A 10,537-nucleotide genomic window follows, 5' to 3' on the forward strand; every position below is an offset into this window, starting at 1 on the left:
GTGGCTGCGAAATGTGTTTTTACTATTTGCACTATTATTAGCCGAGGATTTCTCACAGCTACTTCTTCACTGAGGTGAAGGGGGCGCGTGCGTGCGTGGGCGTGGTCAACAAAACGCGTCATCGCGCACTGCGTATAAACCGACGCGATAAAAGCGTGGAAACACGTTGAATTCGAGAAATTTCCCTTATAATAATGTCTACTGTAAAGCTCAGAAAGCAAAATGAGCAAGTTTGAGCTTCATGCAATGAGTTTTATTCCCTCACTAGACATTAAGAACCTTTTTAAAATATTTATTATTATACCAGTAGTGATTTCATTTCCGCCTGGCAGCCACCCCTGTTTTTATCCCCTATCCAGACACGGCTTATTAAAGAGAATTGGACAGGGACACGTTTTTCCGATATCGCATCGGATTTATGATGATCCTCCAGTGAGTTAACTATCGCTCCCTTACTCTCCACACCCGTATTCGCTGAAATCCCGCCCCCTGCGCGCTTTGATTAGCCACGCTCATCCGCCCTCGTGTAACATAATTGGCTGAAACACGCGCTCTACCCGGCGAATCTCACCAATCAGAACAAAGGAGGGCGGGGCTCTTCCTAAAACGGATGGGAAAGAAAAGTATCGCGGCCGCTACAGAAAACATGGCTGCCGCCCAGTGCGGAGCGAACCGTTTTGCGGAAATGAGGTAAGTGCAATTCACAGGCTTCGAAAATCACCCGAAAAACGGAGCGTTTCTACGCGTTCTCGCAAAACAATCATTAAAAAAGACCACACAGCGCATTGAAGCAAAAGGCGTGAGGCATGCGTGCGCGCGCGCGACGCCGGGAAGTGTGTGTGTGCGCGCGGGGGGGGGGTGTCTCGCGCTAAAACAATTAGCTAGCGTTAGCTTAGCGTGCTAGCCCAAAGCCAAGCTAAATAACAGACAGCTTGCGTGGTTTTTATTTTTAAAAGTTTCGTTGCGTTTCACGTTTCGTTTTCACTTCGCTGTTTTGTTTCGCCAACAATTTTATATTTCTAGATGGTCCGGTGCTTGGTAATACGCGTTAGCCGGCTATGCTAAGTCGAGTTTCCATCTGTTAGCCTCAAGGGAAAAAAAAACCTGAGCTCGATCCCAAACGCCCTCTCGAAAGGGTCCGGATGAACGGGCGCGTGCGCCCTACGTAGTGCGTTACACGGCAAGCCGGAGCTTGAATTGGAACCGAGCCGGCTAACTTCGCTAGCTTTCTCCCACTCCTCCTCTCCCTCATGCTAACTTCTCATCAATAATAACCAAACTGAGCGCTGTTCATTTCGGTTAGAGAATAACTGAACATTTATGAGAATTTAGATAAAATGTCGAGGAATAACAATTAAAAACATGGATTTTATATCGTTTTTTTCCGCTGTGAATTTTGGTTGCTAGCTTAGCAGGTGGTGAGGTGTTTTCAGCCTGCAAATGCAGGAGGTTTGGAGCGTGAAAAGCTGTTATTTCTTTTAAATGTGTTTTAGTTCATAAAGTGTAGAATGTGTGGCTCCTAGGCGGGGGGGGGCAGTGAGCTCTGCAAATCCGGTTCTCTCTCACACACACACACACACACACACACACACACACACAGGGGCCTCACACAGGTGACTGACTGTAAAACAGAAGAAATGGGTTCCTATTGAGGGCTAAAGGTGAGTTCAGGATTAAAGGTAAGCTCCCTGAGGTTCTCACTTAGATGTTCACTTGCACTTTGTCTCCCCAGTCCATCCTTAGAGTGGTGAGTGCAGTGGAGACCAGATGTTGAACGTGTATGTGGTGTGGAGGGAAAAGTTCACCCCGAGACACTTCAGACGCATTGATACGTTCACGACGTGTTTGAAGAACTTGGTTCGGATTTGATGGTGCATGTTTGGGTTACATCCGTGAGAAGACGGCGAGGGAGGAGATTGGATGGTAAGAGAGATATGTAGAGAGAGAGAGGACGTCTGGAGGAGGGACGGCGAAGGAGGAGGACAAAGTCTAGAGGAGATTGGAGGACGAACTCTGGAAGAGGTTGGACGTGGGAGGATGGGGAAGAGGGCCAAGCCTCATTCACGCTTATGTTTTTTTTTTTAGTTCCCATTTCTTTTGAGATACAAACACGGCACAGCGAATTTGTGTCACTTGAAAACATGTCCAGATCGAGTGGTGTCTCTGAGTCTCGTTTCGTACGACATGCTTCCCAGTTCCCGCTTTCGCCATGAGCACAAGTTTTCTTAAGTCATTTGACTTCTGGTGGTTGCCATCTGTGTTTTTTTTCAAGCAGGGGCTTTCCATCGCAGTCAAAAATCATTTTTAAAAGCCAATCGGTACGGTGTAACGGAGACCCTAAAAGCCACACACCCTTTCATACATTTCAACTCGGCAGTCCTAAACGTGATTTTCTCGCTTGATCGATTTGACGGATTTTCTTTCCTGCACATCCCAAAACTAAACACTTTTTGGTATTTTTTGAGTCCTACGTTGTCGACTGGTAAACCGGTTGAAGTGTGAACGACAGTCACACTACAGTCTGTTCTAAACGAAGTCACTTTAGTTGAACCGTAATGAGGTGTAGGCTTCACGGTGTCCCGTTGACTCTATCGAATTTCAGATCTTGCATGCAGATGTTTCTTGGAGGGGTTTATTATTTTCGTCTTGCGTTGCAGTAATTTGATACAACCTGTTCAAAACACTTTCCGATGTATTAGTCAGCCTCGTTTACCAGAGATTGGATGGAAATTGCTCAGAAATCTTCTCCCATGTGCCTGGTTTTCCAATGAAGGAAAAAAAAAACCCCTGGGAAGCTCGGATAACAAAGAAACAGCATTTGCTGGCACCAGTGGGTTTTTTGTATTCATGATGCAGATAAGGGCAGTGAACGTGGATGGTGGTTCAAATCTGTCTTGCCAGATATGTTTTTATCTCATTACGCTATTCGCTGACTGGCTTTTTCCCCCCCTTCTCTCTTTTCACCCAAAGCGCTTGGTTCTGCATTTGCTAATGCTCGAGTCGCTGTTGTTCGAGACAGGAGTGAGAAGAGCTCTGAAACGGAAATAATAGTATAGAATATTTGACCTGGGTAATGTTTTTTTTTTGTGATATGGAAAGTGTGTTGCATTCGTGCCATACAAACGCAGCACAAAGCCGTATTCGGGACGGGGTTGTGGTCAGAAGGAGGCCTGAACACATTTGTGTTTCAACACTTGAACATTTTATCCTTTTGTTTTCCAGGTGCCCGTATTCTGCCGCAGAGGAGAGCACCACAATGAGGAGTCAGTAGGCAGCCTCCATAGTATGGCCGCGTCCCGTTCTTCGCGTGTCACAAGATCATCAGTGGGGTTAAATGGATTGGACGAAAGCTTTTGTGGCCGAACCCTCAGGAATCGCAGCATCGCACAGCCGGAGGAGACCTCTCCTCCTCCCACACCCAGATCTCGCTTACCCTCAAAGAAACAGGACTGCCAGCAGGCCGGGACTCAGGCAGGGAAGGTAGCTGAAGGAGAGTCCGTGCCTGCAAACAGGAAACGGGGCCTGTCCGTCTCTGAGAAAGACGAGCCGGAGAGGTCGGAGCCCTCAGAAAGGGTTCGCGCTGGGGGAGGGCCAGAAGCCTCCCCTTCCCTGAAGAGGGTTAAGCGAGGCTCTCGCTCAGGGGAATCCCAAGGAACAGAGGAGGAACCTTTACTGAAACCTGAGAGCCCTGATCCGGCTCCAGCCAAGGGCAACGATGAGGACTCGAAATCGGACTTTGCTTCAAATTCGCCCTCGGATTCGGGCTTGGCGCTGTCTGTCAGCCTCGACAAAGAGTGCGAGGAGGAAAAGGACGAGGATACGAATGAGCGCGGTCCCTCTTTGCCAGCCAGCGAGTCCCACAAAGCGACCAACGGTCTGGCTGAGGTCCTTAAGCATGACATAGAATCTGCAGCCTTGCCTGCAGAGCCCCGTGCCTGCCCCACTACGCTCACGAACAGTCCCTCACTGCCCAACGGCAGCCAAGTGGCAGCTTCGTCCCTGGACCCCATTGTGCCTTGTTCATCCCCGCTTCTTAAACAAGACGGGTCGAGCGGCTCTCAGGCCGATAGAGAGAGGAACTGCTTAGCTGAGGAAGCTTCTGAAGCTGTTCTGGCTCTGGAACCCGAGGTCGAGGTCGAGGTCGACGTGGTCGGGGACAGTGGCCAGGTCCAGGAAGAGCACGTGGCTGAGGAGAGCACTAATGGTGGCCTGCTCGTGGATCTGCAGGACCATTCAGATGATTGCTCCAATATCTCAGGGGAAACAGCAGGCCTGACGTCCCAGCTTCCCGCAGAGCCTCCTTCCTTCACAGAACCTCAAGAGCATAGATATACCTTGAGGACTTCCCCTCGCCGTACTTCCTGTGTCAGCGGGCCAAGGTGCAGCTCCCCAAAGCCTGGCTCCCCCCACACGGATAACGGATTACTGAAGGAGGAGGTTGCGGTGGTTCCTCTTGACCTGGATGACTCTGCTTGCCACAAAGATCCTGACGGGCCGAGTCTAGTCAGCGAAGCCGACAGTGAACTCTTTGAACACACAGGGGCCAAGGTTGGGGACGACACCGACATGTTGGATGGCAGAGGTTCCAAAGCCACCAAAGAACCATCAGTCGAGCAGGTGGAGGAGGAAGAAGCAGAAGAGGACGATCCTGATGTCTACTATTTCGAGTCTGATCACTTAGCTCTCAAACACAACAAAGAGTATGTGGGGTGTTCTGTTTGTCTTCTGAAGCATTTTTGTTCATGTTCATAGTAAATGTGTTGTTTGTAAGGATGTCTTTGTGTATTTGATAGTCAATATAATCTTTATTTCGTTTGGTTTTTGTCTGCTTCGCACCTGCTCTTTTGATTTATTTGAGCTTAAAGGATTTACAAGTGACTGAGCCCCGTTTTGTGATGAGCGAAACCCGATCTATTACATAACAACGTTTATAAGAAGTTATGCACAATGACTCATGGCTCGATACGAGTTTTTCTGTCATCAGCACCGCAGCATTTAGCCGTGGCTTAGCAGAGATTTACACTCGAGTAATTTCTTTGCCTGCAGTCAGAAAGGCAGTTGGCGTGGCCTGCTGTGGGTGGACAGGGTGTTTTGGGTCGTAGCCCAGCTGCCCCCCCACCCAAAACCCACACACAAACAGTAGGACATAGAGCTGCCAAATGCACGGGCCTTATGGTCTGGAGAAACAGCAAGTCTCTACAGGGGCTGTCAGAATGCTGGGGCTTGAATTTGTTGGGTAACTTTAATAAAAAATCGCCGTAAAGGGTACACAAGAAAATTGCCGAGTGCACTGGGGATAGTGCTTAGAGCTGGTAGATAAGGCAAAAAGCAGGAAATGAGATAAGGTATTACTTAAACCCAAGCGAAAGAGTCACGGATTCACTGGTGATATCGGTTTTATCATATCTTGTGTTCTGTCCTGTGGGGCCTCATTTTTTTGGACTGGGACTTTTTAAATGAAGTGCCGAGCTTTCTTCCCTCTGTTAGAGACGGTGTGGACGACACTTATGTGATGGTGGTCCCTGTTATGAGCCAAGACTAAACCCAGGACCATGCATAATAGATAAATCCAACCGTTTGCAATATGTTTGTAGATTCCCGCACGGGTATTTTTAGACACCGAAGCGAAAATGGATAAAGATGTTCCTGTTTCAGCAATTACATATTTATCAGACTGTGTTCGGGTTTCGTTGGCAACACCTCGGGCTTCTCCGAGGCCCGTTCAGCTTCTTGTTGATTCTTCTGCTGATAGCTCTGCATGTAGAAAGGTTTCCAGGTCATTCTTTTTTTTTTTTTTTTTTTTTTTTTTTTTTTGCTGTGCTGAGCGGCGCATCATTGATTTGTCCTCCCACGCAAAGTGTAAATGCAGAGTGATTTGTTTTTAAACGGTGCAATGCCACAAACAAATTGACGCTGTCGATAATCCTTGATTGAATTTTTACGGTTCTCCTCGTCACCCACTTTTTATTTTAAGCTATCAGAGACTGCTTCAGACCATTGGTGTGCTGGAGGCCCAGAGAACCCAGGCCATCCTGGATCTGGAGGCATTGGCTCGCCACCAGAAGCAGGCCATGGCCAACCCCGTTGCCTTCGTGGACCAGCTTCAGAAACAGGTGAGAAGATATCCATGATGGGCTTGTGCAGGCCATTTATTTATTTATTTATTTATTTATTTATTTATTTGAATTGAATGAGTTTTCCTTGTCCTAGGTGGAGTTGGGCTTGCCCAGTCCTCAGAGAGTCGTCCAGCTCCCCGAAATCACATGGGACCAATACACCTCAGGCCGCAGTGAATTCGAAAGGGACTTTTGTGACAAGAAGCGCAAGACCAGGCGGTTGAAGTTAATCTTCGATAAAGGTATCCGTGTTCCCGGGTGTATAATCTGGTGATTAACGTGTGAGAGAGCGCAATTTATCCCGCTGTCAAACGAGCATGTCGAATTTACTGGACGATGGATTTCATTATTCTCATGTCAGTTCAGTCATATTTAACCGTTGTAAGAAGAACCAAGTCACCGTTGTAGAATATTGGTACTTTTAAGAGAAATTCCTAAATGAAATCATATCACTAGCGTTGGCGATGGCAGGAAGTGGCAGTGATTTTTCTACGTGTGCAAAGCAAAAGTTTACAACACACTACATATCGTATTTCAACTGCGGTCCGTCACTTAATACGTTCGTAAGAGAACTTGGATTTTCTTGGACCGAACCGATAGCCTTGTACTGAAACGGTTCGGTGCGAATACGTGTACCGTTACACCACTAGTGTTTGTTACTGATCATCAAACTGTTCACAGTGGGTTTACCGGCAAGACCAAAAAGTCCGGCCGATTCCAAGAAGGAGAGCGACGGCTCCACCCTGTACTCGTCGCTGCCGTCCAGCGACGCCCCAGAACTCACGACGCTCGGAAACAGGACGCAGGTGAAAACCGTCATACACATACTGGCGCGCAAACGTTGCACTGCCGAGCAAATCTACATGTGCGATTCATGTAAAACCGTGTGTGTGTGTGTGTGTGTGTGTGTGTGTGTGTGTGTGTGTGTGTGTGTGTGTGTGTGTGTGTGTGTGTGTGTGTGTGTGTGTGTGTGTGTGTGTGTGTGTGTAGATGATAAGAGGGCGACCGTATCACCAGAACAAACCCGACACGTTTAACCAGCTGTGGACGGTGGAGGAGCAGGTAGTGAGAACAGATCGAGCGCTCTATAAATCACAGCTCGTTTTAGTTCTCGAAGTTCATGAAACAACATTGTCTTTGCTGTTCGTTGTAGAAAAAGCTGGAGCAGCTGCTTATCAAGTTCCCGCCTGAGGAGGTGGAGTCCAAACGATGGCAGAAGATCGCGGATGAATTGGGAAACCGGACGGCCAAACAGGTGCGACCTCTGAGACACAGCCACGCCGTTTCTAAATGGTAGAAATGTCAGATTTTCAGTTTTCCACAACCCCGTTTCCGTCTCCTCCGCAGGTCGCCAGCCGCGTGCAGAAGTATTTCATAAAACTGACAAAAGCGGGAATTCCAGTCCCAGGACGAACTCCAAACCTGTGCATTTACAACAAAAAGGTTTGTGTCTGCCCCTTTCTCTCTCTCTAAACCCCCAACCCCCCCTCTATTTCTTATCCATGTTCATATACTGTTTCTAGACCTCAAACAAGAGGCAACACCACCTGAACAAGCACCTGTACCGACCGTCCACCTTCCTCACGTCCTACGAGCCGCCCGTCTACATGGAGGACGAGGACGAGCGCTCGAGCTTCATCAGTGCACTCCAGGACGGCACGGCCCACGATTCGGTCAGCGCGTTAGCTGCGTTCACCTCAAATCAGCCTTAAAACGTTTTAGGTTTGGTCACATCAGGGGTAACAATGTCCCTGTTTCAGGACGAGGACAGCGTCCCGGTGGAGCTGAGGCACCTGCCAGAGTTCAAAGAGCTACAGGAGCTGAAAAGACTCAGGAAGCAGAAGATCCACGAGCTCCAGAGCGACAACGGACTCATGCAGCACGCAGGCTACAAGGTAGAAGACGTGAAACATGAAGGAATAAAACACACCAGAATGTTCTGTTATAAACGGGGAAAATGAACTCACGGGCAGTAACAGGAACTGATTGTGTGTTTGTGTGCTCCTTCGACAGTGTGATATGTGCGGCATAGAGCCAATCCAGGGCGTACGGTGGCACTGCCAGGACTGCCCACAGGACAACGCCGTAGACTTCTGCGCCAACTGCGCCGACTGGTCAGATCCCTTCTGTTTCTCTGCACCACCACCACCTGCCCCTGTATTACACGTGATACACACTAAAAAAACCTGCATGCTTTTTTTATTTAAATAATATAGAATTTCACTCGCTATTGTTAACTCGTGCCTCTTACTTTATATTACAGGGTTTTTGCGGGGTCTTAAAAAGTCTTACATTCGCTGTTTTAGCTCTTAAATCGTGTGTAACAAGTCTCTTTCCGTATTCTGGACTCATTTGTATCCAGTACGCTTTATTATTCATTACGTTTGTAAAAAAACCCGTCTTGTCGCATTAAGCCACGTTCAGCCTTTCTCACGTTAAAAGTTTTAGAATGTCCCCAGTTGCTAACAACGTGTTTGTGACGCACTTAAAAAGGTCTCAAATTTTGACCTGGTGAAACCTGCAGAAATGCTGTTATTCAAACCCACGTCTCGTCCCTCAGCACGTTCAAGACGGACACGCACACGCCGAGTCACCGCCTGGAGCCGCTCCAGCAGGCCGAGAGCTTCCTGGACAGAGACTACTGCCTGCCCACGAGCGCCGCCTACAACTACCTGGACCCCAACTACTTCCCGGCCAACAGATGACAGGAGCGAGGCAGGGCCGCTCGGACCCGGGGCCGGACCCGGAGCTTTGAAGCAAATCCGCTTGCAGCAGGAGGACCCTGAAGCACCGCTCTGCTCGAGCTCACACGTTCACAAAAACGGGGAGCATCCCGGATTCGTCTCCACTCCACTTTAATCGTCACCCAGCTGCTGTCAGGCCGTCGTGTGTGTGTGTGTGTGTGTGTGTGTGTGTGTGTGTGTGTGTGTGGGTGGCGATGAAAAGGGACTCGGTGCTGCCTTTCCATTCACGCCAGGTTTTTAACCGGGAGGATTTGCTAACGAATCAGACGTTCTTAATTTACAGACTCTGAACACACACTTTTACTAGAAGCTGCTTTTTGTTTTTTTTTTTTTTTTTTTTTTCTTTTCTTCCTCCACCCCCTTTTTTTTTCTTTTCTTTCTCTCCTGAAACTCCAAGCCTATGAAGCACTACAGCACGGACAAGACCAGCTGAGGATGTACTCGGTAGGTCTCAATAGCGTATGGAGTGTCTTTTTTTTTTTTTCTCTCTCTCTCTCCCTCCTTCTCTCCCTCTTTCTCTCTCTTGCTCTCATCCCTTCCACCCTCACTTCTTCTCAGTGTGTACTGTCGTCGATCATGTGGAGTATACAAGCGTACGGTGAATCTAGCCAGTCGTAGGTGCTGTGCCATTTTTTTTGTTTGTTTGTTTTTGTTTTTCCGTTCTTTTTTTTTTGTTTTTTTTTTGTTTGTTTTATATATATGTCCGGATGATTCCATGTCACTTGTTTTTAGGAAGGAAAAAAACAAAAAAGACACGAAGCGGTGGTACCTGATTATCACGTTTATTTTTTTTCCCTCCCCCTGCCTCATGGTCCATGGAGAAAAAAAAAAGTGTATTTTTATTATTAATCTATTTAAAAACCGGCCACGATGCCAGAAAAGAGGATACAGAGGTGGCGCTCTTGGTCGTCGTCGTCACGGCGACGGCGCTCCGCCCGTCGTTATTTTATACACAGATTTCGTTGTGCTTTCACGTAGACCATTTTTGTATTGGATTTTGTTTTGTTCTCTCTACCAAATGCCCCCTGCCCACCCCAATAACCACCTCTCTTCTCCTTTCTCCTGGTTTCACCCCTCCCCTTCCTCCAATTCTTCCTCCTCTGCTTCAATATCAGTGTATAACAGTCTGTTCTTAAATAATGTTCACATGTTAGAGGAGAACTGTGGAAAATAAAAGTATGTGAAAAGTCTTTCTACACCACATGCCTGTGCTTTCGTCCTTTACTTCACCTCTACGCTCTCTCTTTCTCCGTATGAAAGAGTGAGAGACAAAAAGAATGAAACACTATTTCTCCCTGGCTATTTCTCATTCTTTCTCCTATTCTGTCTTTTTCCATCTGTGTCTTTCTCTCACTGAAAGAAAAAAACAATCACTATGAATGCAAGACCGCAAAATGTACACATCACATGATCCTCGTTCTTTTTTATAAATCTGGAATTTTAATGAACGTAAAAACACCGGCGTGCCGGAGATCTCAACGTGATTAAATCAAATATTTTAAAAAGTAAAAAAAAGCCAGCATTAAGAATTAATCTGTACAAAAACGAATTAATTTCTGATTTCTAAAATGTTAAAAATTAAATTACCATCTGTTTTTGCTGGGATTCTAATTGCATTTTTAATCACATTTTTATTACAAACTTTTTTACATTTCTGTTCTTTTTTTTTTTTCTTTT

General features: G+C 47.1%; 1 protein-coding gene across 5 annotated transcripts; it reads left to right on the forward strand.

Annotated features, from left to right (window-relative positions):
* The first annotated feature begins 86 nt into the window (after positions 1 to 86).
* zzz3 (zinc finger, ZZ-type containing 3) lies at positions 87 to 9,200 on the forward strand. 5 transcript variants are annotated; one of them, XM_046852235.1, is made up of 13 exons: positions 702 to 1,661; positions 1,733 to 2,022; positions 3,223 to 4,700; positions 5,975 to 6,113; positions 6,211 to 6,358; positions 6,798 to 6,922; positions 7,107 to 7,178; positions 7,270 to 7,371; positions 7,464 to 7,559; positions 7,640 to 7,789; positions 7,877 to 8,011; positions 8,130 to 8,230; positions 8,677 to 9,200. In XM_046852235.1, exons 2-13 carry the CDS (start codon positions 1,921 to 1,923, stop codon positions 8,819 to 8,821), a joined length of 2,793 nt encoding a protein of 930 aa, XP_046708191.1. In that variant the 5' UTR covers positions 702 to 1,661; positions 1,733 to 1,920; the 3' UTR covers positions 8,822 to 9,200. The 5 variants fall into 5 exon arrangements, with proteins under 5 accessions (XP_046708193.1, XP_046708191.1, XP_046708192.1 ...); XM_046852236.1 differs by having other exon boundaries at positions 1,733 to 1,923; XM_046852237.1 differs by lacking the exons at positions 702 to 1,661; positions 1,733 to 2,022 and adding an exon at positions 87 to 690.
* Positions 9,201 to 10,537: the final 1,337 nt, after the last annotated feature.

Source organism: Silurus meridionalis, chromosome 6, assembly GCF_014805685.1.
Source record: "Silurus meridionalis isolate SWU-2019-XX chromosome 6, ASM1480568v1, whole genome shotgun sequence".
Taxonomy (NCBI): domain Eukaryota; kingdom Metazoa; phylum Chordata; class Actinopteri; order Siluriformes; family Siluridae; genus Silurus; species Silurus meridionalis.

Excerpts from the sequence above, each read along its gene's own strand:
- zzz3 (XM_046852235.1), top strand. The coding sequence starts at position 1,921 with ATGGTAAGAGAGATATGTAGAGAGAGAGAGGACGTCTGGAGGAGGGAC. Across the intron at positions 6,923-7,106 it reads CGCTCGGAAACAGGACGCAG|ATGATAAGAGGGCGACCGTA; the intron begins GTGAAAACCGTC and ends GTGTGTGTGTAG. Across the intron at positions 8,231-8,676 it reads TGCGCCAACTGCGCCGACTG|CACGTTCAAGACGGACACGC; the intron begins GTCAGATCCCTT and ends CTCGTCCCTCAG.